The 25,473-nt window shown below is 41.7% G+C and overlaps 1 protein-coding gene and 1 pseudogene across 1 annotated transcript; one reads left to right on the forward strand and one right to left on the reverse strand.

Moving 5' to 3' along the window:
• The first annotated feature begins 347 nt into the window (after positions 1 to 347).
• On the forward strand, positions 348 to 9,737 carry LOC118563916 (thymic stromal cotransporter homolog). Its single transcript, XM_036140123.1, has 7 exons — positions 348 to 1,056; positions 4,797 to 4,967; positions 6,613 to 6,831; positions 6,964 to 7,138; positions 8,740 to 8,823; positions 9,425 to 9,581; positions 9,666 to 9,737. The coding sequence occupies exons 1-7, from the start codon at positions 583 to 585 to the stop codon at positions 9,721 to 9,723; spliced, it is 1,338 nt and encodes a 445-aa protein (XP_035996016.1). The 5' UTR covers positions 348 to 582; the 3' UTR covers positions 9,724 to 9,737.
• A 6,354-nt stretch (positions 9,738 to 16,091) lies between these two features.
• LOC118564016 lies at positions 16,092 to 24,756 on the reverse strand (annotated as a pseudogene).
• Between the last annotated feature and the right edge of the window lie 717 nt (positions 24,757 to 25,473).

Below are 25,473 nucleotides of genomic sequence, written 5' to 3' on the forward strand. Positions count from 1 at the left end.
AGTATTTGCTTTAGCGAAAGGTCCCCGGGGTGATTATCCAACACAATATGTATTTAGTGCAGTATTTAGCAACATTCAAAGACTGAAGACGTCGACAAACTAAAATGGTTCAACCGTAAACTGATCGGTAATACAGTACTCGTGCGAACGTTTATCACACAAACTTTGAAAACTATCATATTACACAGCAATGATTTTGTCAGATGAACACAGCGGGCCATCTTATTTGGTTAAAGAGCCAATAAAAACATGTAAAAATACTTGTTAGTGCCCCCCCCCCCCCAAATAATAATCTGGATCCGCCCCTGATACTGAGGACCGCGCACTCATGAACATTTGAGGTGGTTTCCCTGCATTTTAGGGAACATCCAATGAAACTGACTGAGCATGGAGATTACGCAGAGCAGATGAGGAAATGAGCGCGCAGAGTCCCTCCCCGTCTCCAAAATCAGGGGCAGGTTACTTCTGCGACGCGCTTCTCATCTCCATAAGAGAGCAGCAACGAGAACCCGTCACGCTGTCTTGGTGCCATTTTAAAAACAAACAGAAAAAAAAAACAAGAAACAAAATCCAGCCACAAGCATGGTAATGCCGGGCTCGTGCTCAGCAGCCTTCGCGGTGTTTCGGCAGATTGAGCCGATCATCGTGCTGGAGCAGCTGGGCAGCACCCTCTTCGACACGGCGTTGCAGATGGTGGTGAAGGACCGATGCGCCAACGTCACCGACCCCGATCACCCGTCGGAGGAGGGCCAGCAGAGAGCGATCACTGACTTCTACATGACCTACAACCTCATCATCAAGCTCACGTCCGTCATCCCGGCGCTGCTCCTGGCCAGACTCGGCGACCGCGGCTGGAGGAGGGCGCCCATCGTGGTGCCCCTGAGCGGGTACCTGCTGTCCAGGTGCGCCCTGCTCCTGGTGGTCGTTTTCGGTCTTCCGCTCAAGGTGATGTTGGCGGCCGCGGTGGTCTTCGGGCTGTCCGGGGGGTTCAGCGCCTACTGGCCCGGCATCATGACCCTGGCGTCGCTCGGCTCCACGGCGGCTGATCGCTCCAAGGTTGGTGGTTTGAGCGCATAAAGCGCATAAAGTAGGATTTTATTTTTTTAAATTTAATTTATGCTATATTATTGAAAGGCTACCTGTTGTTCATTCCCTCCCTCTAAAAACGTTTTATTTGTTATCAGTGGGCAACACAATCGTGAAAAATTATAATAAAAAACTGCTTAAGTCAGTTATGACCGCGTAACTGTACACATCGTTTTACATAACCGCGATAAACATTATGCGACATGTCCATTTTGACTGACTTTCCTTTTAAAAATATTACATGTTAATGATAATTCAGGTGTATTTGAATCAATTTGGATACCTTTGAAAAGTAAATTCGCTCAAAGTTAGAATACAAGGCCTTAAAGGGACCAATAAAACGTGCACCATACAGCAGGTGTCTCCAAAGTTTTACATGAACAGCATTAGCTTCTGGCCAGAACCCACAAACAACAACGCAAAATATGTAAAATAAATAAATAAATAAATTTTACTTTTATTCACAAATAGTTACATTTGTTTAGCATCAGAATATTAACTATAGCATGTTCTCAACATTGTGTCATCTTCCCACTGATTAACAAGCTTTTCAACAAACTGTTGATGATAAGAACTAAAGATATCAAACCTCTTCTAGGCTGGATGTGCGTGTAGAGGGAGGGAGCAGGGGCGTAACCCCTGTCAGTGTCCAAAAAGTAAACGTGTTCTGCGTTTTGTCTTAAGTTCCTTCAAAGTTTAAAAGCCGGACTCACACAAGCAGAAGGGAGAATCCATTTCAGTGCCTCGTCAGCTCAGGAGGGATAGTCTTTTCTTACATAGTTAGGCAGGGGAAGAGCCTCAAAGTTCAGTTTTAAATCGTCCGAGTCTGTCAACTCAGTATGATATATTAATACAAGTTATATTTTATAATAATGAATTAAAAAGCATTTAAGTATATTTTCAGAGGCCCCCCAGTGCCTCCAGAAGGCCACCACTTTGAAAAACACTGCCATGTAGCGTTTATTAAAGAAATGCTACAGTACACACTAACTGAGAAGTTTACAAAATAGTCGTCCAGCAGACAATCATTGTCACCTTCCACAAAGTGGATAAGCCACAAATTGCCACTGATAGGGAAGCTGGCGGTTCACACAGAGCTGTGGACAAACACGGCAACGGAAAGTTAAGTGGAAGGAAAAAAAGATGTTAGAACAATGACTTCAGCCGACAGGGATAAAGCACAGCCATGAAAGGATTGTGAAGCAAAAGCAAAAAGCAAAGCCCAATGATGAAAATAAAGTACCCAACATAGTACCCGATGATGGGTACTTTATTTTCATCATTGGGCTATCAGTTCTAAATCCTGAACCGAGGCGTCATTTGCATAAATGGCCGCACCAGCATAGGGTGTCCTGAAGGCGATTAGCCGTGCTCAGCTCACCTGTAGCCTAGTTATAAAACCATGCACTGCTACATTGGACAGTTGTAAAATCCTGCTGGAAATGCAATCAATAGCCCCATAAAGCTTGTCAACAGAGGGAAGGCTTTAAAAATGGTGCTTGATAAAAATCCATAGAGCAAAAACCAACAGGATCTTTAAATAGTCTTGACCACCTCCTTTCATATGAAATCCCAAACTAGCATTGATCTAATAAAAAAAGAGGACTCTGAGCATGTTTTGCTCAGGTCAGCAGCCTCTAATGTCTCTGTACAAAGGGACGGTGACAGTTGCAGCCCGTTTCCTGGGTACGTCCATGTTGCAGTTGTCAGGATTTCTTTATTGTCAGATTGTAAGATTTCAGGCTCTTGTCAGAACAAGCCTGAAATCTCTTCTGCATCACAGCGCTGCCTGTGCAGGGTTGTGTGTAGCACGAATAAATGGTAAATGGCTTGTACTTGTATAGCACTTTTAACTAGTCTTGATAACCTCCAAAGCACTTTACACTACAGTCTTAGTTATTCACCCATTCACCCTGACAGTGGTGAGCTATGTAAGTAGCTACAGCTGCCCTCTGTCAAACTGACAGGTGATCTAAGGATCACCTCTGAAGATAGAGACTTAGACAACTTTATTTGTCATTTTGTAAGCATAAAGTGCGTACAGAACGAAATTTCGTTTGCGTACAGCTTGAAAAAGGAAAAACACACAATGAGTGATTTATGTAAACAGTTGGAATGTAAACAATGTAAGCAATGCAGGGGAAATAGACAGTGTGCGATGAGCAGATAAACAGCATTCCACTGTGGTCCATGTTTAGATCTAGTTTTGACTCGTGTGCAAAAACATTTTCCTCTGACCCAAACTCTTTGGTCACTCCTCTAAAATTCTCACAGGGCTGCTGTTGTCATTGCTGCTTATGCTCCTGTTCCCGCCACAGTTTTTCCTTACACCAAACTTTCTTTTTTAACACAGTACTCCGTAAACAACTAGCATCTTTAGCATTGACCTTTTGTGGATTAGTCTTCTTGTGAGCAGTCTATGATCCTCCATATTTTTCTCCATGACTGTTGGCCAGTACATGGCCATAAAATTATGTTTTTGTCCTAAAAATCCTCTTTTATCAATCAGATCTTTTCGAGAAACTGAATTTGGAGTTTTAATTTACTATAACAGAGGTTTGCAACCCGAGGCTCCGGTGATGCTCTTTTATTATCTGGAACAATAACTATTTTTTATTTCTTTATAGACAATATATTGGTTTGTTTGACAGTTGCTTCATTTTTATACAAAACCAGCATATTCTTCTACCAAATTAATGCTAATTGTTCATAGGATTTTTTTCCTGTCCTTTTACATCATTTAGCTCATAATTCAGTTTGTGGTTTATTTCTGTTAAGTGGGATACACAAACTGAGTAATCTTTCCCCACAGAGGGACCAAATGTTATCTGTTCCTGAGTAAATTTTACTCAGATAAATTTACTGTGCAGCAGGCCTCATTTTATCAGAGAAAGATTTATTTTCCTTGTAAAAGTTTAAACTTTTTCTTTATTCGTCAACCTAAAAAAAAGAAATACAGTTCATTTTGGTTCCACAGCACATCCAAGCATTATATGGTGTATATTTGTAAAACTAAATCATTATTTACAGGGGTTAAGAAGGTTTTGTGGTTCTAGAAATATTTTATTTTGTTGTGCAATTTGTACGTACGAGCGTATTTTGTTGCACAAACATCAAAAGTAACAGCAATAAATAAAAACCTGAACTATATCCCTCAGTGTGCAATAAATCAATAAACGTTTGAGCTTTTGAATTGAATTAGTGAAAATAAAAACCTGACATGCACCTGTAGACTCAGACCAGACACGATTAAAAAAACAGAATTTTTTTCTATCTCCATTGTAACTATTTGTGATTCTATTTGGGAAATGCGCAGCGGAAGAACGAACGCGTGACCAGGTTCACTAGCAAGTCAGACGTTTATTTTGTAACTTTTAATAACTTTTCAGCTCCTATCTGTCCTTTTCCATCACAGCCATCACTTTTCCTTCACTTTTGTCACGTGTTAGTTTGCTTTTTTCTTTTTTTGCAACATTTGCAAGCTTTTCTTTTTTTTTTTTTTTTTTTTTGATTTTCACTTTCACATACAGCATGCGTCGAGCCAAATCATGTGAGACGATCCCCGTATTCTAGCAATAACTGATCCTTTATGGCACTTTAAAACAGTCGTGTTTATCTTTGGCTTTAAAGCTGTTCCTCTGGCCCGAAAACACTGATTTCAAGTCCTCAGTCATCTATAGTTGGGGTGTGTGTGTTCATGTGCCATGCAGGTGATGATGAGAGTGGAGCTGCTGTACGGGTTGACAGGACTGGTGGGCAGCTTGGTGTCGGGTCACCTGTTCCAGTTGCACAGCTTCAGTTTGGGAAACGGGACCATCCTGCTGTGTGTGAGCACGCTGCTGCACTTCCTCTGCCTCGTATTCTCTGGAGTCCTGCTGCAGGTCAGTAAATCATTCCGGTTATTGATTCGTTCCTGCACCGCCATGGTGATAATAACTAAGCTGGGCTGTTTTTCTGTTTCTGATACAGTCGGTCCCTTTTGGTAAAAAGGCAAGCGCAAACGTATTTATATCCTTTTAGCTTTCCCCCTTATTTTCCGACGTTACAGCCACAAACCAAAATGTATTTTATGGCCGTTTTATGTGACATTTTAAAGTAGCGGAGCAACCCCCTCCAGTCAATAGTGCGCAGAACACAGCTACAAGACTGCAAGTCGTTTTGAGAGCTGTTGGGTCGAATGGAAATCGTTGCAATTCTTCCCACAGAGTCACACCAGGATTTAAGTCTTTGGCCTTTGACTGGGCCATTTTCTCACCTGAACCATTCCCGTGTAGCTCGGGCTGCATATTTAGGGTGGTTCTCCGGCTGGGAGGTAAATCTCTGCCACAGCTTTCAGTCTTTTCCAGCTTCTGAGAGGTTTTCTTCCACGGTTGCCCTGGATTTGGCTCCGCTCATCTTGCCATCAACTGACCAGTTTCCACGTCCATGTTGAAGAAAGAAACCTCTCAATGTTTTGATGATGAATTCAACAGAGCTCTTGTTTTCTGGTCACTTATGTTCTTTCACAAACCTTTAAGCCAGGGGTGTCCAAAGTGCGTCCCGGGGGCCATTTGTGGCCCTCTGAAAGATTCTGGGAGGCCCTCAATCACCAGCCATACTTTTGCTTTTAATTTAAGTTAATAGTAACTTAGACCACAAAGGTTTTACCAAAAGGCAGGCTTGGGTTTACCCATTTATTTAAAATAAAATTACAAATTTATTTGTAAAATAAAGCAAGAATGAGCCTAAATTAATCCTCTTCTTGTTGCTGAAAAGACACACAAAAAAAACAAACAAACAAACAAACAGAAAAAGACAATCAACCCAAAAAGTTTAGGACATTGTTTGCTAGGCGAAACTGTATTTTTATCTTTCAAATCTAAAATGATTTACAGACGCATTTTCTACAGAAATCTACGGTAGTGGATTAGGGCCATTCAAAAAAATAAAAGTCTATTCAATTCTGACTTTTTTCTCAGAATTCTGTGATTAAAGTCAGAATTTGGAGAAAAAAAGTCAGAATTCTGACTTTCATCTCAGAATTCTGACTTTTTTTCTCAGAATTCTGAGAAAAAAAAGTCAGAATTGAATAGACTTTTTTTTTCAATGGCCCTAATCCTCTTCCCTAGAAATCAGACTCCTTTGCTTCTTTCATTAAATTATTTTGTGTATTGAGCATCTAAAATGAAAAAAAAAAAAAAAGTTTTTTGCCATCTTGATAAAAAAAAAAGATTTTAATTTTGTGGCCCCTGATTACTTTCTAAGTAAGATTATTGGACATCCCTGCTCTAAGCCCTTCACAGAGCAGGAAACTCTGCATCGTTTTCCACCATGCGCCCCCTTTGTGTCGGTCTGTCACGTAAATCCCAGTTCAAATACAAAAAGGTTTGTGGCTCCAATGCGGCAAAACGTGACAATGTTTGGGGAAAGTTTCAGCGCAGCTAAAGATGCACCAATCGCAGCGCTCCAGGCCGGTTCCGGTTGCAGATTTTTTTGCCACGTTTCCCCACTTGAACCGAATTCTCGTCTTTCCGTCCCGATTAAAAGGTGAGGCGAGGGAACAGCGAGGACTCTGAGGAAAGCTACCACCTCCTGTCTCACGCCTCCCGTAACACTCGTCTCGTCGAGGCTTTTGCGGGGATGAACGTGGTGAACCTGGTTCTCCTGTTTGCGGCAGCCTTCCTCTACGACTTCGCCGTGGGCGGAGCTATAGAGATCCTGGGCTCCTTTGTGCTGAAATCGCCGCTCAGCTGGACTGCAGCACAAGTAAGTAGCTATTTTTTTCATACATTAATCTCATTTATAATTGTTGACTCTTTTTTTTTGTTGTTGCTAGGTTTATCTGCCAGGCTGTTTAGTGTCTATCGACTTAAACGCAGTTCTCCCCTCTCCCTCTAGGTGGGCTACGGAAACGCGGCGGGCTGCATGATTTTCATCACCAGTTTCGTCGGCGTCATCGTCTTCCGCAGATGTGACGTCTGCGACGAGACCATGATCCTGATTGGCATGCTGTCTTTCGCTTCGGGCATCTACCTCATGTCCTTCGTCACCACCACCTCCATGTTCTACATCGGTGAGACGGGAGCGCGTTGGGTCAGAACCGCGGCGTCCTACCGGGGCCGCGTGCGGTGCCGACGCTGTTCTGCTTCCAGGCTTCTAGAAGTCGTGCTGTACAGTTTCGTGCCTTTATTCTGCCCCTGGTCTTATCTGTTTATCTGCACGTTTCCTCAAAAATACAGGAACTGGAAAGAGGAAGAGGGACCGGCAACCTGAAGCCATAAAGTCTTCTAATTCTTATATTGTCTGGCAGCGCTCAAGGCTTACAGCAGTACTGTCAGATTTACAGTATGCTGCTTTGCATCTGCCTCAGAATTTGAAAATAGGAGCTGGGAACAGGGGAAGCCCAGAGTAAAAAGGGTTCCAGTTAATACAGTCTGACAAGTCGGGATTCTAAAGTAAAAAAACAAACAATAAGTCAGGATTCCAATATGTTGACGTCCAGGAAAGCTGTTGTTTTGTTCGTAGCACCTCTTATAAACGTCCTTTAAAGCTGTACTTTCCACATGCGAAGCACCACTTTTTTAATTTGTTCGGTTCAGAGTTGCAGCCTGCTACGTGTAATATTGATTTTAGACGCACTCTTACTACTTAGTCTTGTAAAAATAAACGTGTTTTCATCTCAGCTTTCGGTTGATGCGAGGCGCTGCCATGTTGGATGCGACAATCGACTCAAATGGGATGCAACAGTAATTTTTATAGTTGTGCTCAAAAGGAAATCGTCTAGTTTTTAATGGTCCTTTCAGTTTAACGCATAGAAAGATGTGGTCTCTACCAAATCTCATGTTGTCATAAGGTAAAAACTTGTTGGGATTTAACTGAGCGATGTGTTATTTCAGCCTAACATGTCTTGGGTCTTAGTGGAAAAACCTTTGTTGGAAAGTGAGGACTTCTTTAGACTGCGTCACCAGGTTTGCTCACATGCCTCCGGAGGGAATTTTGTCCCACCTATCTGAACCGAAATGCTCTGAATCCTTCAGGTTTCTCCACGCTACCACGCGGGAACTAGAAGCTTTTGCTCCTCCTGCAGGACCGTCGCCTCTAAAAGCTGACACCATTTTGTAGTTGAAGGAAAAAGTCTAGGTGTCCTTCTCACCTAGCCATCAGCAGATCTTCTTGTAGCCCAGTTCAGGCAGGTCCAAATCCTTTCGTCTTGTCCTTGAGCTCCTTTGGCAGCTATTTGGAGATGACCCGCAGAAGTTGGAATTTAACGGCATCGGGAGACGGGCTTTATAGACAGAGACGGGCTGTGATCTGTGACATCAATATGTGGAACCAGAATTACTATTTTATATCTTTGTTCTTCCTCATCTTGAAGGACATTTGGCCACTCTCCATCAAAATAACTCCAGCACAGACAATTCACACGGTTCATTTCTTTGTAAGCAAGCAAAAATGCAACATTATTCCCCCCGAATACATCCATGCAGTTATTCGGTGCATCTCGGTGAATTGGAAAATCATTGAAAAGTGAATTTATTTCAGTAATAAATTTCAACTATGGGCTGAAAACAACATGGGCGGAACAGGCTGCATCTACGATTAGGGGTGAAAGTAGGTAGCATTAGCTCCAAAGCAAGAGGAAAGATAATAATAGATCCAACTTTGTCTCCACAGCCCGTTCACTAAACCTCTTTGCACTCATCCCGATGCCGACCATCAGGTCTCTGGTCTCCCAGCAGGTTCCTGCATCCTCCTGTGGTAAGCTCCCCACCTGTTGTTAAACGCTAAAAGTGATGGCAGCAAAAAACACACAAAGTCTGTTTGCATGTAGAAAACTAGAATTATAATTTCATTCTTGACCTTTTTTTTAAGTACTATTCACTGCATCACACCTCTCAAAGCCTGATTTAATGCAGCTATGCACTGCAACAGAAATAATAAACTATTGTTGCATAATTTGTTTCATTTAAAGCAAACAGAGCAATAATCCATATGGGTCAGAGATTCTTCAGAAATAAAAATATCTCTGCAGAGATAGCAGGACTTGCCTTTTTAGATTAAGTCGTGCACATGTGATCTTTGAGGCTTTAGAGAAGAAAAGCGTAGGCCTGTCATGTACTGGAAAGCCTGTGTGTCCTGAAATGCCGGTCCATCCAGTTCATGGCTTCACCATAAAGAGTAAACAGCTGTTTAAATGTCGCTGACTCACTGACTCTGTGCTGTGATCTTGGTAGAGCAGAGCTGAACCATGTCCAACCGGACGATAAAGATTATTAATGGCCTTATTGTGCATTCATTTATTTTAATAAGGCTTTTTTTTTGTTTTACCCATATGTCCTGTTTCGGTTTCCGTCAAAAGGCACCACTCTCACCGTGCTGCAGATGGTTCTGAAGTTGGCCGGCGTAGCCTACATTCCCACTTTCACCAAGATCTACCAGAACACCCTGAACAGCCTCCCAGGCTTAGTCTTTCTGGTCTCCAGCATCTTCACAGTCCTGGCGATGATTCCCATCAGGTACGCTACCCAGAACCCCCCCCTGTGAGAACCATTTCTGATGCATTCATATTCTCAAGCGTCCTCTCCGTGTCCTTCCCCCAGCATCGTGGGCTGCAGGTCGGCTCAGAAGCAACAATACGTGAGGATTCTGGGAGACTGAAGGAGCAGCGCAGAAGACACCAGCAGTGACTCTGTTTCAGAACGACTGGGAAGCGAGACTCAAAGTGTCCAAAACGCAAACGTGTCACTTCCTCAAATGTTGACGCTTGAAACGGGGCCGCCGACTTTGCCGACGCGGCCTTGAGTAAGTTTCGTAAAAAGGCCTGTTTGGACTGACGACACTTTACGTGACGAATATGCCAAACCCAAATGACTGGGGGGAAAAAAAAAGGGTTACAGTTTTTTTAAATTATGTCAAAGGTTGAATAAAGTGTCACGGACGGTTACATCAGCCAGTTAGGTTTGTGCTTTCAACACTTTGGAGATTTAGCAGTTGAATCAGAACAACTGGGGACGTCATATGGGTCGGTTCCTCTACTCTCGCTCTGTTTACTCGCTACCATCGTAGGCTACGGGCTCTACACCTTTGTATCCCTTTGTGGGGTAGATTTACCAACTAGAAGCAGGCATTACAGTTGGGTAACTCTGAACAGGTTGAGTCAGTAACTTAAAGTGTAAAAAATCTGACTCGGCCAGTGGAAAACATGAATGTTACTTCCGGTGAGAAGCAGCGCTCTGGGGAAAAATGAAAGGCTTAAAACCTAAATCTGCCAGGGGTATGAATAACTAGTGCCTTGCTGTATGTGTCTACGGTTTTTAAGTAATCTTCCATTTGGGCTTCTGCGACAGCCGTTCCTGCTGCCACACAGAGGCCGAATTAGTACTGAATGCCGTTTATTTTCCCCCATTCTTTCCATTTTCCATTCAGGCTATTTTAGATTTGGATTCACAATGAAAACCTTTTGATGTTTTAATAAGCTGACTTTTTAGTCCACTCTTTGGAGTGCACTCAGTTAACTTGTGAGTGAGTCTGTTACTCTGTAATCTGCAACAGAATAGCGTGTCTTTGTTTGAGGTACTAGTGATAGGAGCGCCACAACGGAAAGACTCCAGCTGCTGCTTCTCCTTAAAAAAAACATAAATAACCAAGTGGAATATTTTGTTTATTATTTGTTCTGTTGTTCTTCTACTTTGGGCAGACAGTCCTAACCCAAATATATGTTTTTATAGGTTGATAATTAGTGCTATTCTAAGCAGTGTTCGTTGGTATTTCCCCTTTCTGCTATTTAAGTTTTCTTCTTGTCGGTGAAGATTCTCAGTCATCCAGGTCATGGTCATTCCAAAAAAAAAAAAAAGTAAAAAACTGTTTTGGCAGTGCTATATAGCTTGGTATTCATCATTATTCCAGACTTTTTGAATTGAGAAAGCTTCCTGGAGAGGAAGCGAAACATCTTCAACTACGGAAAACAAGTCCAGTTGCTTTGTTTTTTTTTTTTTACTTTTTTTGGGGAATTTTCTTCTTGTCTTGTTGGGGAGGGCCAAGTTGGTCTGTGGTTGACCTGTTCTGTGGAACTCTGTCAACTTATCATTTTGAAAACAAATTTAGTAAATAAATAGCGAATTCTGAAGTTGTCTCTCTGGCTGGTTTGTGCTTTACCTGACAGCTTCAGGTTTCCATCGCCTTTAGCTGCCCTTCTCCAGGAGTCACTGACGCTGACCCTTATTGTCCAGAAAACTGGCTCAGATCCTTTCTGCTTGGCTGTTTTTCATTCCTAGACAAAACCACAGATGGAGCAAGTCTGCCATTACCCTCTCTAACATAGAAAGTAATCCTGGATCAGTCCTCTTGTGTTCTTTTTGCATCCCCAGTCGTTTGAGGCAGGCGGGCGTTCACACTGAGCCTGGTTCTGCTGGAGGTTTCTTCCTGTTAAAGGGCAGTTTTCCTTTCCACTGTCGCTACATGCATCTCCGCTATGAGAGATTGCTGCAAAGTCAATCTGCCGGGTTTCCTGAGATGGAGATCTTTTTTTTTTTTTTTTTCCAACCAATCCGTCTGAATGGTTTCATTGAATTGACTTTGTAAAGTGCCTTGAGTTGACGTGTTCTGAACTGGCACTATAGAGACAAAACTGAAACAGGAGAGAGGCGGGGTCCATCACCATACTGGAAAAGGCCCGTATGGTTCAATAGAAGCAAATATCAATATTAAAAATGGGCCAAAGCAAGTTCTTTTTGTTCAAATATTTGTTTTCCAAATAGTTGGAAATTGTTTCTCATAAAATTCAGTGATGAAGCTTAAATCATTTACTGTTAAATGCGACGGTAGGTGGCAGGTTTGATGCTTTTTAATCCAACTGTTGGTTCGAGTCACACATAAACCATCTGGTAGCAAAGACAGTTTAGGAGCGACTATTTCATTAGGCTTTTGTTGGCTGCAGCTTTCATGTACTGCTTTAACCAAATACATTATAACATATTTTTATAGTAAATGGAATGAAAATGCCTTATTGCCTTGTTTTTAAACTGAACACAATCGATTACGTCCACACCCTGAAACTTGTGCGTTTTAGATTTCACTTGACTTTTTAGACATGATCACGGAAGTCTTTATTTCGACTCAAATTACGAAAAAGCCATTGTTTACACTTTTAAAAAAAAATTCCTATGAGAAACTACCCACTCAACTTAAGAAATCAGATGAAAATGTCTATTACAGCATCCTTATTGCAGCAGTTTACATTGTAATCTATATATTGTTTGTACTGAATCTAATTCTAATTGTATAATCTTACTGATGCACAACAGGGTTGTTCATGTAATTATCTTCACACATGTCTATGTGGATGAAAAATAAAGTTTTAAAGATTTACAGCCAGTCCTTGTTTACCTCCATCTTTCTTGAAATATTTCGCTTTTCTCAATAAATAAAAAAAGAAACAACCTTCAGCAGAAACATATTAATCGTCATTTATCCTCTTTATTATTGGTCCAGTATATCCAAAAAAACGTGGTAAAGATAAATTGCATCAAAAACATCAGTATACAAGCTTATTCATAAGAATTATAACAATTTGTTATTAACATTCAAATGTACAATCGGGGACGTAAACAGAGCACACTGGGGCGGAAAGGAGACGGACAAAACCAGATCTGAACTCACGTCGGTGAAAGCTCTGACTTCCACGCACGTTGGATTCCTGAAGATCTGATTTCATCTGCACAGCTGAGGTTACACAGGAAGGACAGGAGCACACAGAGCATTTAAAAAAAAAAAAAAAAAAAAAAAAAAAAACGTCCCCGACCCAAACCGCCCGCTCAGACGTCCCTGCAGGGACACGCGACCTGAATCGGTTTGAACCAAAGACGCCTTTGGGATCGATCTGGATGCTCCGGACAAAAAAAAAAAAAAAAACACAAAGCCAGCCTCGCTTCACGCGAGTCCGTCATCTGCAGCAACCAAGTGAAATGTAGTTACAGACACGTTTAGTGCAGAAACAAACAAAAAGACATCAGCAAACGCACGGAGCAGAACCGGGCCTGTGTGATGCAGAAGATCAACCCGAACCAGCTTTCCATTCTTCGGATGCACAAGTACCTGTTTTACTATTCCAATATTTTAAATAGACGACGCCTCTCACTGAAGAGGGGGGGGGGTTAAAATAACTAAGATTAGACATTTAAACTCTTACCTTTGTTTTCCTTGCTTGCCCCGATTTGAGGTCAACACCTCGGAGTACCGATTAATTTGCCTTTTCTGCCCAATAACAGCCCCCGCCACATTTATCGGCACTCCTGGTAGAGAAATGTAAGAAAGCCTGAACACAAATTCGTCTTTTATTGCAGATCTCACCCGTTTTAAAAAAAAAATAAATCCAAATTTTCTTTTTAAAAAGGCTTTTACAAAAACTATAGCCCCTTTAACAATTCCCATAATATAGATGCAACAACTCAAATTATAGTTTTTCCACATTTATCGGAAAAAAAACCTCTAATTTAGCAACCGTTGCCGTTTGCTTCGGTGAGGTATGGATACGACTCACCATAAAAAAAAAAAGGTCCGTTTCTCCAAATCACTTTTTTTTCCAAAATGGGAAAGACGAGAGAACACGGCATTCAAGAGAAGCAAATGTGCACGGAAGAAAAGAGCTACTCTCCTCAAGTTGCCCGCATCGACAGTCGGAGAAATAGCTGCAACATTTCACGAGAAATTAAACCCAAGTTCATGTTGCCACGATGCTCAGAGAGAAAAAAAAAAAAAAAAAAACTAATAACGAGGCAAAGAGTGGCCACACCACTCACTCACGCCGGTTCTTTTCAGATCATCACTGCCGTCCGCTTGTTTTAAGGCTCTTTATAAATCAACACCAGGGATGCCGATAACTGAAGAGGTTTAATACAGCAGTATTAGAAAACGTTACCAGCAAAATAAAGAGATACTGTGTTTGGATATTCTCCCCCCCCCCCCGTCGTAGCTGCCTCGGGTCATTCAGCTACCTGGACCGTCTTCTCCGTCTGGCCCTTATATGGCCAACAGAATCAAATCTACTTTCCTTCATTTTTTTTTTTTTTTGTCCTTTTTCACATCTGGCAGTACGATTAAAGAAGTACCGGTAGCTGCTTTAAAGTTTAAAGCTCATGAAACACAAATAAGAATGAGGGACGAAAAAAAAAAAAAACAAAGGCAGCTGGGAACATCCAAAAGCTGCAGACACCAAGCCGTCCCTTTAAGTTTGGTTGCAAAGAAGGCAGGCCCAGCAGTGTGGCATCAGCTTCAAAAAATAAAATAAAAAAAAGGTACCTTTATTGTGAAAATCTCTTCTTTCACCAGATAGATTAAAAAAAACTATCTGAGGCTACATCTGTGCAACAATGGACCGAAGCTAAAAGTGAATGTGGTGTCGGGATGATTTCACACGGCTGAGCCTGCCCTGAAATCCTTGGTCACATTTTTGCTACTTAATGCCAAGTCATAGCGACCCAGACACACACAGCTGAGGAGGGGAATATGAGGAGGGCAGAAATAATGACATTTTCAGCAGGTTTCATCCTCCTCCTGTGGCTGACAGCCATCACATGAATTCTGGGTTTGATCTGTGGGCAGCAAAGGCTTTTCTTTTTTTTTATACCCTTCAATGAGAAAGAAAAAAAAAAAAAACATGTGTGACACATAAACTGGGATATTTTGCCAGGCTGCTTCCGAGTTTTCAGATGTTTTCCCCACTGAGTCACAGCTCTGGAGACGTGTCCACAAAGTCAACACTATGACGGCTTCACGCCGTTTCTGTTTAATAAATAACCGTGTGAAGGACGGGAGGCATCGCCATGAACGTAGGTTCTGCAACAGATTGCTTGTCTGGAGCAAAATCCACTTTTTTAAATCGGGTGGTTTGAGTTCCTCCTTACGCTCGAAGCATCGGCAATTTGGAATGACTCAGCTATTCCAGCTCTGAACTGTTTCTTTTTTATTATTGTTTATAAAGCGGTCACTTTTTCCTTCAAAGTTCCTCCAAAGCCGCATCCCACCCTGCTCAAGATTCCCACCTTTAGCTTTTAGAAGAAGTGCTGGAATATCAAGATACTGCGGTTTTAAATGCTCATTACAACAACAAAATCCAACAGGAAAATGAGAAATGAAACCGTTAAAAGCCCCGCCACTAGGGGGTGCTGTTAGACACTCATCAATAAAGCTGATGTAAAACTGCATGTATGGCTTTTGTCACCACAGCCCTGATTTAACCGGTGTTGGAAGAGAATATGGGATAAATGTCTAAACTCTTTTCTTTTTTATTCCTGCAATGAGCCGTGCAAAACGAAGAACTCTTCTGACTCTTCGGTAATTCAATTACTATTTAACAGCAGAAGAAAATATTAAGTCTCATTAATTTTTTGGCATAACTGTTTCAGAGAGTTTCCCTTTCTAGCAAGGAGGGGGGGGGTGGGGGGAAACATTTTCAAATTCTCCTTCATTGAGGGCAAAAAAAGGCCACATTCCAATAGATTTTCGTATTTGGTAAATAAACATTTATATACCTATATAATGATCCACATAAAAATGTAGTGCATTAACTCAAAAAAATTATACTTTTTTTTTTTAAACGTGGCAATAACTTAATATATAATTTTAAAAAAATGAATGATGAATTCATTGATGAGCAGTTCAACTCATATTATATATAACTACTTCCATATTTATTCAGTTTTATCATATGTTCTTGTTCCACATTTGATCAGGAAATAATTGAAACTGTCAGTTTGGCCCATTAGATGGGACTCTGACATCTGATTGGTTAACTCAACTCGTCTGTGGACCAATCCCCTCATGCGTCGGAGCGCCTGGCCCCGCCCTGCCCAGTGACTTCCACTGGATAGCTTGACTTAAAATAAATTGAACAGGCAAAAGCTGTGAAATACCTAAATCCAAAATAATTCTGAATGCTTTTAACATTTAACGAATTCAAATTCTAATCAACCATTTTCTCATTTAATCATTTTTTCATAAAGCATCTAATCATTTAAATAATAAACGTATTTATTTCTTCACAATTTTATTGAACTCATAAATACTCATTTACCAACTTATTGGTTTATTGAACTGTGGCACCTCGGGTCCTCGGTGCTCCGCTTGGCTCAGCGTGAAAGCGGAGAGGGCGGATGGAAAAGGCATCTCTCCACAAACGGAGTTAGACAAACACAAGCAGCGTTGGCAACAACACAAAAAGACCGTTAATCCGAAGTATTAGGTAGAAAAAGTCCGTAGAAAAAAAAAAACAACAAAAAAAAAAAAAAGAGAGAAGGCTCTGTACAGAAGGTTGTCTAGTTTCCCAGCTGACCTTAAACGCACCACTCATTACCTTCTTCCTTCACAGGCCGCGTCCGCGTGGAAGGCGGCTGCCTGCCGTGTCATCGTCTCTCGGGGAGAACGGGAGGCGGGCCTTAGCAGCGGGAGGCCGCCGTCTTGTCGCCGTCTTTCCTCTGCGTGGGTGAGCGTGAGGCGAGAGCTCGCGTTCAGTTCAGTTCAGCTCCGTCTCACTCGTTTTGTCCTCAGTCTGTTTCTCCTGGAGCAGAGTTATGAGGGACTCCCATGCCGCCTGGCACTGCGGAGAGAGGACATTTGCTTTTTTTTAAGTCACACTTTATAGTCACCGTTTCTTTTTGCAACGCAGCATAAAAACTGAATGGAGCGTGTCCGCGAGAACGTCAAATTCGTTTTTCATGCAGGTCAAAAAGTTTTTGTTTTTTCCCCCCGATCCTTGTGAGCCTGTGCAAATGTTTCTCTAGTACACGGAGGATGCAGAAGAACAAGCATGGGGTCTTGTGATCCTTTTAAGAAATGAAACTAAACACAAAACAGTAAAAAAAAAAGGTAAAGCGATTTACTTACACCGGATAAAGAAAGGTACAGATCTGATGCAACTTTATTTGACTGTGATCCAATTCTTCACCGCAAAAAAAAAAACGGAACTAGAAATAAGTAAAATGTTCTTAAAATGAGTGTATCTTGTCCTTGATTTGAGCAGGTAAATAAGACTTATTTGCCAATGGAAAAAGATTTTTGCTACTTAAAATAAGAACAATTCATCTCCATTCATCTTATGTTCAAGTGAGGGATATTTAATTAATCTTATTTTAGGGGTAAAAATACTCGTTCCATTGGCAGATAATGTTAATTTACCTGCCCAAATCAAGGATAATATACTAACTTTAAGAACATTTTACTTATTTTTAAACCGGTTTTTGCAGTGTTGTGTCTGCTGGTATTTTGTGGGTCAGAAGCAGTTTGAAGATCGCTGGGCCGTCAGTTTAAGTAAAGGTACATAGCCTCAACATCATCTTTGATTCTGCCATGTCACTAGAGTCATTCTCGCAGATTGATCAAAAAACACTTCTTTCAGCTAAGAAATATTTCTAAGCTTCAAACTTTTAGTGTCAAAGTCTGAATTAGAGATGATTATTCATGCTTTTGTGTCATCTCGTCTTGACTAACAGCCTTTTTATATGTTTGAGAAACAAAGATCATGGCCGTCTGCAGTTAGTGCATTATGGTGCTGCGAGATAAGAAAAATAAATTACCCCAGTTTTAATCTCATAACATTGGCTACCGGTACGTTTTAGAGTTTGTTTTGTTACGAACTAATGAGATTACGGAGACTGGACTGAGAAAGGCAGTTACCATGGAAGTTACAGACAACAGACTCTGGAGACACAGGCTGACGTACTTGGATTGGACAGAATGACTGATGAGGGGAACATGTGTCAGCTTGGACACGTCTGCATTAGAGTACGATCTTCTCCACCGATGTGATGAACAGAACACTGATATCCAACCATTTACGCCCCTGAATGGGTGGACACAATGGGTCCTACTTAATGTCCGTGTGAGGAATGAACGCGGCGCTCTCTCTGGCGTCCGGAAATCTGCCCGTTGTGTTGTTGTGTACGAGAGTCCAGTACTGAAGCGGCCTTTTAGATTAAATATGGTAAAATACAGTTTGGTTTCAAGAGTCGTTTTATTACTACAGAAGTCTACAATAGAAACACCACATTAATCAGGAAAAGAACCTGGGGTGACCACAGCAGGTCAATTCTTTAACAGTTTTAATTTTAGAGCCCAGAGTGGCTAAACTCCAGCTTATATTACCAACCTTTTACAACCATATTCCTCTTCTCCTAGTCTGAGATCCTCCAGCCAAAGACTGTTAATGGTTCCAGGAACGAATTTCAGGGCCAAAGGGGATCGGGCTTTTAAAAGCCGTGGCCTCCAGACTGTGGAAGGAAAGCTTTCCGCTGTCTTGACTCTGTTCATTCTTTTAAGAAGCAGCTGAAGACCCACACTGCAAAAAAAGGGAACTAAAAATAAGTAAAAATGTCTTGAAATGAGTGTATATTTCCTTGATTTGAGCAGGTAGATAAGACTATTTGCCAATAGAATGAGATTTTTGCACTTAAAACAATTCATCTCTAAAATAACATAATTAGATACCCTGCACTTGAAATAAGACGATAGAGATGAATTGTTTCTATTTTAAGTGCAAAAATCTTATTCCATTGGCAAATAGTCTGCTTTTGCAGTGCACTTGTTCTGACTGACTTTAAACTAGTTTTAATTAGTTTCATGCTATGATGTCGCATTTATGCTGTTTTTTTATCTTTTTGTGTTGTTTCATGGCTGTTTTTATTGTGACGCTCTTTGTAATTTTCATCCTGTAAAAAGGCGCTATATAATCTAAGTTTACTTACTTACTTATCCTGAGATTAAACCACGCACAGATGGATTAGATTAGATGACTTCTAAAGGTACCGGTTTTATTTAGGGGTATATAGGATAAAAGGATTTCAAAAACCTGCATATCATTTACTATCCGGTTGAGAACTACGCACACCTTTGTGCTGGTTGTGACATAAAATCAGAAAATAGAAGTTAGCGGTTTATGACGTGAATCGAATGCATCAAAGCGACATCTGGGGTTGCCTTTAAGTTCCAGCGACAGCTCGTGACCTCGGCCCGCGTACCTTCTCATAATAGTTGATGTTTTTGTCGGCCATGCCCGTGAGGAGCTGTTTGAAGTCTTGCCTCTTGTTCCTCTGCCAGCGCTCCCAGTCTGCTTTCAGGTCGGCATTGAAGCACTCCACTTTGTCCTGGCACTTCTCCACCTCCACAGGAATCTGCGGCGGAGCAGAGAAAAACTAAAAGCTACAGGGGGAACCGGGGCTTTCGACGCTACTCGTTAGCAAGATCTAAAGCTGCGGTGTGGAGGGGAGGTTTTAGCGGGGGGAAAAGATTGAGACACACACGTTTTTTACTCTCCAGACGTGCAACAGATCCGACATCAGCCGATTAGAGCCTCCTCAAAGCGAACACTTGGGAAGTGAGAGGAAGGAAGGATGCTGCTTACCGGCGTTCGGTCTTCTTGTTTGCGCAACACGGCTGCTTCGAGGCGGCCCTCGTACTCCGCCTGCACTTGGTCTCGCTTCCGCAAAACGTTCTGCAAGGGGAGGGAAAGCTTCCAAGTTAATGTGCGCACTCTCGAAGAAACGGCGCGTGACGGATGTTAAGACGCAGGCAGGTCTGCTGAGTTAGGAGTCGGACAGGACATGAGGCACGCAAAAAATAAATGAAAAAAAAAACAAAACAAAAAAACACACTGGTGCTTTTGTCTAGTCAGGGAGCAAAGGTGATGCAGCTCCGGCACTGAAAGGCAGCGGGAGAAAACTCTGAAGCGTTAAAAATTTTTTTTTCCTGTCTTCCTTTATCTTTTGTCAGAAAAGGAAACTTATTTGACTTTAGTCCCAAAAAAAGGTCAGAACTTGCAATTTCACCTCATTGCTCAACTCTTTCATCATTCCTGGTTACAAGAGGCCATACGCTGCAAAAACGGATCTAAAAATAAGAAAAATGTTCTTAAAATGAGTGTTTTTGGCCTAGACCTGAGCAGGTAAATAAGATTATCTGCCAATGGAATGAGTATTTTTCACCCCTAAAATAAGATAATTAGATACACTGCACTTGAAATAAGATGACGGAGATGAGTTGTTCTTACTTCAAGTGCAAAAATCTTATTCCATTGGCAGATCGTCTTATTTACCTGCTCGAATCAAGGACAGATACACTTATTTCAAGACAATATTACTTATTTTTAGTTCTGTTTTTGCAGTGTAAAACTAACAACTGTTGGTAAAAACCTGTGGAATCTCCTAGTTTTACCAAACCATTATGCTTTCTGAGCTGCAAGCATTAACAGATGCCTGTCTTGCTGATCTTTGTCCCTCTAGAGTTGCTGAGGTAGATCATAAAAGCGTCGACTGAACCAGGCAGCCTGGGTTTTGTGGACCTGGGGAACCTGGTGGGGATAAGCGTGGGTGTTTTGTTTAAAAGGGATGCGATGGGGTCGAGGGATATAGTAATAAAGGAAACCAAACACAAACTGGTGAATTTAAGAGCTGACGGATGGACGGTTGGCGTGCTTTCCCCGCTGCCGGCTCCAGTCTGACCGCAGCCTTACCTTCATGGACTCGATGTAGAGAACGTATTCTCTGAGGACCGGCAGGAAGTCCTGGCTCATGTTGTCGCTGAGATCCTCCAGAGCGCCGCAGCTCGTGGTCACGCAGCCGGCCACGCCCTCCAGGGGGCGCTGCAGCTGCTCCTCTGACCCGGCCCAGCTGGAATAGACAGGCGCCGTACTCGCGCAGCTCTGTTAGGTACTCTGGGGGGGGAGTAAAAGGAAAACGTGCTTAGATAACGGCTTCAGACGGTTGCCGTCTTATCTGTTCTAGGTGGTAACAGGGCTGCATCGAAACTCAACAGATGGGGGACGGCGAACATTTCACACGTATTTACAGCTTCACTTGTCACGCAGGAGTCGAGCTGCAGCGGCTCTCTGCAGATAAACACATCGGCGCTAAGTGAAGGACAGGTTTGTCTCTTTATTATCTTTTTGGTGTATTTTTTACCAAGACATGGCAATTTATATCCCATATTACACAGGTTTCCAGAGTTTTCCTTTTTTCACCTCAGAATAATCGGCAAAATTAGAACATTCTGTCCAGGAGCGATGCTGAAAAACTAAGCCATGCATTTGTTACTTCAAGGCTGGACTATTGTAATTCTTTACTATCAGGAAGTCCACAAAATGCAGTTCAAAGTCTTCTGTAGCTGATCCAAAATGCTGCAGAAGAGTTCTGATGAAAATCAACAAGCGGGATCATATTTCTCCAATTTTAGCTTCCCTTCGGCTTCCTGTTTAAAATCAAGAATAGAATTTAAAATTCTCCTTCTAACGTATAAAGCCCTTAATAATCAAGCTCCATCATATATCAGAGCTCTGATTACCCCGTATGTTCCTAACAGAGCACTTCGCTCTCAGACTGCAGGTCTGCTGTTGGTTCTGAGTCTCTAAAAGTAGAATGGGAGGCAGATCCTTTAGCTATCAGGCTCTCTCCTGTGGAACCAACTCCCAGTTTTGGTCCGTGAGGCAGACACCCTGTCTACTTTTAAGACTAATCTTAAAACTTTCCTTTTTGACAAAGCTTAGAGTTAGAGTGCTCATGTTTCCTGAGCTACCTCTATAGTTGTGCTGTATAGGCTTAGGCTACTGGAGGACATCGGGTCTAATTTTCTCACTCTACTGATTTCTACTGTTCTCCAGTTTTGCATTGCTTGTCGTCATTTCAGCTTTTAACTTTTTGTTCTCTTTTTTCTTCATAATAGCTACACCTGGTCTGGCGTTCTGTTAGCTGTGACATCATCCAGGGAAGACGGCTCACCCGCTACTTACCATCTAATGTAGAACAGATTACTAGATCAATGTGTGCTTCTGTGCTTTTTTGTTCTCTCTTGTTGTGTCTCTGTCTGTCTTCTGTAACCCCAGTGGGTCGAGGCAGATGGGCGTTCACACTGAGCCCGGTTCTGGTTCTGCTGGGTTTTTCCTTCCCGTTAATGGGGAGTTTTTCTTTCCACTGTTGCTTCATGCTTGCTCAGTATGAGGGATTGCTGCAAAGCCATGGACAATGCAGACGACTCTCCCTGTAGCTCTACGGTTCACCAGGAGTGAATGCTGCTTGTCGGACTTGATCCAATCTACTGGGTTTCCTTAGAGAGGAAACTTTTTGACCAATCTGTCTGATTTGATTGAATTTGACTTTGTAAAGTGCCTTGAGATGACGTGTTGTGAATTGATGCTATATAAACAAAATTGAATTGCTTGTTCATATTGAGCTTAGTTCCACCAGCTCTGGATGCATGTTTTTGTTCAGGATCGTCCTGTTGGAAGGTGAACTTTGGCTCCAGTCTTTGAAGCTTCTAACAGGTTTTACATCCCAGCGTTGCTCTAATTTAAGCATTCATCTTCCCATCAACCTTAATCAGCTTCCCTGACCCAGCCCGCATCATGATGTGCTGCCACATTTCCCAGCTCATTCTAAACGGAAACTGTATTTAAAATGAATTTTTGATTGTTCATTAAAATACCTCAGAGAGTTATTGAACACTTTTACATCATTTCCAGACTTCTTCCTAGTCGGATATCAATAACGGACCTAGTTGGTCCGTCTTCCAGCTAAGCCCCAGTCGGTTGCGTCTTCCCGATACCTGACTGCTCCCTGAGGATCCTCTGAGCGATGCGATCGATGGTTCCCAGCTTCTGGCTGAACGTGTCCAAATACTCGCCCATCCGCGCAGAACTCAGCTGGCCGCGCCCGCAGCTTGTAGCCTCCCGCCACGTGCTTCACGGACCCCACTTTGGTCAGCAGGGCCAGACCCTGACGCTTGTTCAGGTCCTGCAGGGACGGAGGCGGAGGTTGTCAGGGTAACCCGTAGGGATATGCCGATGATAAACGCATAACTCATCTTTTATTACAGTGGCATCGATTCAGTATTAATTTGATCGATTTACATTAACTCAGTAATTAACAGTGTGCTTTTCCACACGTTGATCTTTCGTTTTACTCTACGCCCCCCTGGGAGTGTTTATTGCAAGAATGATGGTTCTCAAAGCTCAAAATTGCAGAAAAGAGCTCCAGTAAATTTAAGCGAATGCCGCACATTTTGCATTTATGACCGACCCTCCAAAGAAAAGATTAACATGTATAGCAGAGAGCGTCTAACAGAGACCACTCTTTATGGCAACAACTGAACTTCAGAGCTGGTTGTCCCTCCTGACGTGTGGTAAGAAAAAAACTTTCTCACAGTCCAAGTGTGCTAAAGTTTTAAATCGTTGCACTACTTTAAAATACATTTCCTATATAGTCATTTCCTGATATGCAAATTAACAAGCGTTACGTTACTCTGTTATGGTTTCTTTCTTTCCATTTTGAAGAGTGACTAAACTAATGGACCAAAGGGGGTCAGGATACTAATACTATACTAATACTTACATCCTTATTTCCCAGAGACTTATATGAACTTTTAAAAAAAGTCTATAAAGTTTTAGACTAAAATACATGCATTTATTTCATAGGAATTGGTTGGGGAGCCAGTTCCAGTGATTTTGTAAAACAACAATTAAGTATGCATTAAAACCTATGGCTGGATGGTAATTCAATGACAATATAATTGATTGATTAGACGTATATCGATGATTAAAAAATAAAATGGTCAATAAAAAGTTCATAACAGTTTTCCTTCCTTTTGCATTCTAGCCTATAATGTGTATATAATATATAAAACACATTATAGGCTATAATGCAATATATAATTATATATAACGTAAGACGTAATATTACAGTCATTTCTTCCTCCCAACCAATCACAAACGCAGACCCAGGCCGTCACCAAGCTCCGCCCCTTTAAAGAGATGAGAGCACGCGTTTTTCTTTTTTAAAACTTGCAGTTTTGGTAAAAAGTTGGTTGAATAAAGGATTGGGTTTGAATTCAGTGTTTGTGAGTTCTGTATCTAATAACAGGTCGCTAAGCAACTGCATAATCAACGGGTATAAATGTTTTGAATTTGTTGATAATTATCGATATCGATCAATATGATCTCTAATTTATCAATATGCTTTTTTTTTCTATACGTCCAGCCTTATAACTACCACACAAATTGATTAAACTAAAGGGTGGGATTTTTCTTTTCTTTTCCAGCGTGAGATTATTCCACTACATTAACAAATGAACTTATTTAAAGTTTTTTGTTTGGTTTATACATGCGGAGAATGCTGTTCAAGATGTTCTATAGTTGACTGCTGCAATTTTCTGCCCTACATTGATATACGGGCGGACGGCTTTCCTTTCTGGACCACTACTACCAGATGATTTATCAGCGTCTGAGTCCGCTGCTGCTTTACCTTGGCAGTCAGGAAGGCGTTAAGATGTGGGTTAAAAGACAGGACTGGGTGGTCCGCCACGCGCTTCAGGAACTTGTCCAGAGCCTTCATCCTCGTCTCCACAAACTCCTCCGAGAAGCGGTCCACCACGCCCTTCATCAAAACTTCTCAGGCAGCGGCTGGAGACAAGAGAGAGAGAGGGGGGTGGGGGGGTGGGGGTGAATGAGGAGCGTCACGTGGGACAGAGTGGGCTGCGGGGAGCTTTGGGACGTACAGGGATGAGGTGGGTCGGCTGGCTGTCTTCTAGTTTTATCCTCAGCCAATCGAAGTCCTGGTAGCGCCGCCGGACAGAGTAGTCCGGAAGGTCGAACTCTATCCGTGACGTCTGGATGGAGGGGAAAATAAATAACACATTTCTGATTAGTTTTATAGACATTTCAGGGAAAAAAAGCTGTCTTAATGTTTTTTATTAAGTATTTAAGTTATAAAACCTCTAAAGACCATAACAAATGCATATGCAGTATATATATATATAGATATATATATATATATATATAGATATATAATAATAGAGTATAGATATATAGATATCTATATATATATATAAATTATATATATATAGATATATATATATATATATATATATAAAATAAATAAACACAGGAACACGTCATTAGGATTCTGGAGGTTTCCTGATCATTTAAGGCCATTTAAGACTAAAATAGGGCCACCTGTAGACGTGCTCAGAGAAAAACACGTTCTCTGACCTGAGATACCGCAACATGAGTTGTAATATAAGTCCGTTTTCTCCTGAATGCGTCCATCCCTCTGAGATCTGATGACGAACATCCGCCCCCTCTAGTCTCCATTAACGCCACGGGTGCTTTTATGTCCAGGCATTTTCTACGCAGCCTCAGAAGCCAGGCGCCTGAGGTTCGAGCGGATTACCGGCATACTAAACAGACTGGCGAGCGCTTTTACAGTAGTTAAATATAAAAAAGCAAACTGACAAACTGCCCTTCAGCACAGCCTCTGAAACGACACTAAAAAGGAGCTGGCCTTCATCTGTAAGAATTCGCCTGCAGTTAGGAAAATTTAAACAAACTTTTCCTTCTTTTCTGACACGCTCCGTCTAATTCAAACAGACTAGAGG

This window comes from Fundulus heteroclitus, chromosome 8, assembly GCF_011125445.2.
Source record: "Fundulus heteroclitus isolate FHET01 chromosome 8, MU-UCD_Fhet_4.1, whole genome shotgun sequence".
Taxonomy (NCBI): Eukaryota; Metazoa; Chordata; class Actinopteri; order Cyprinodontiformes; family Fundulidae; genus Fundulus; species Fundulus heteroclitus.

What these genes read in the sequence shown, in the direction of transcription:
- LOC118563916 (XM_036140123.1), top strand. Translation starts at nt 583, where the DNA reads ATGGTAATGCCGGGCTCGTGCTCAGCAGCCTTCGCGGTGTTTCGGCAG. An exon ending in CGGCGGCTGATCGCTCCAAG is followed by an intron (nt 1,057 to 4,796) that starts GTTGGTGGTTTG and finishes TGTGCCATGCAG; the next exon opens with GTGATGATGAGAGTGGAGCT. An exon ending in TCTCTGGAGTCCTGCTGCAG is followed by an intron (nt 4,968 to 6,612) that starts GTCAGTAAATCA and finishes CCCGATTAAAAG; the next exon opens with GTGAGGCGAGGGAACAGCGA.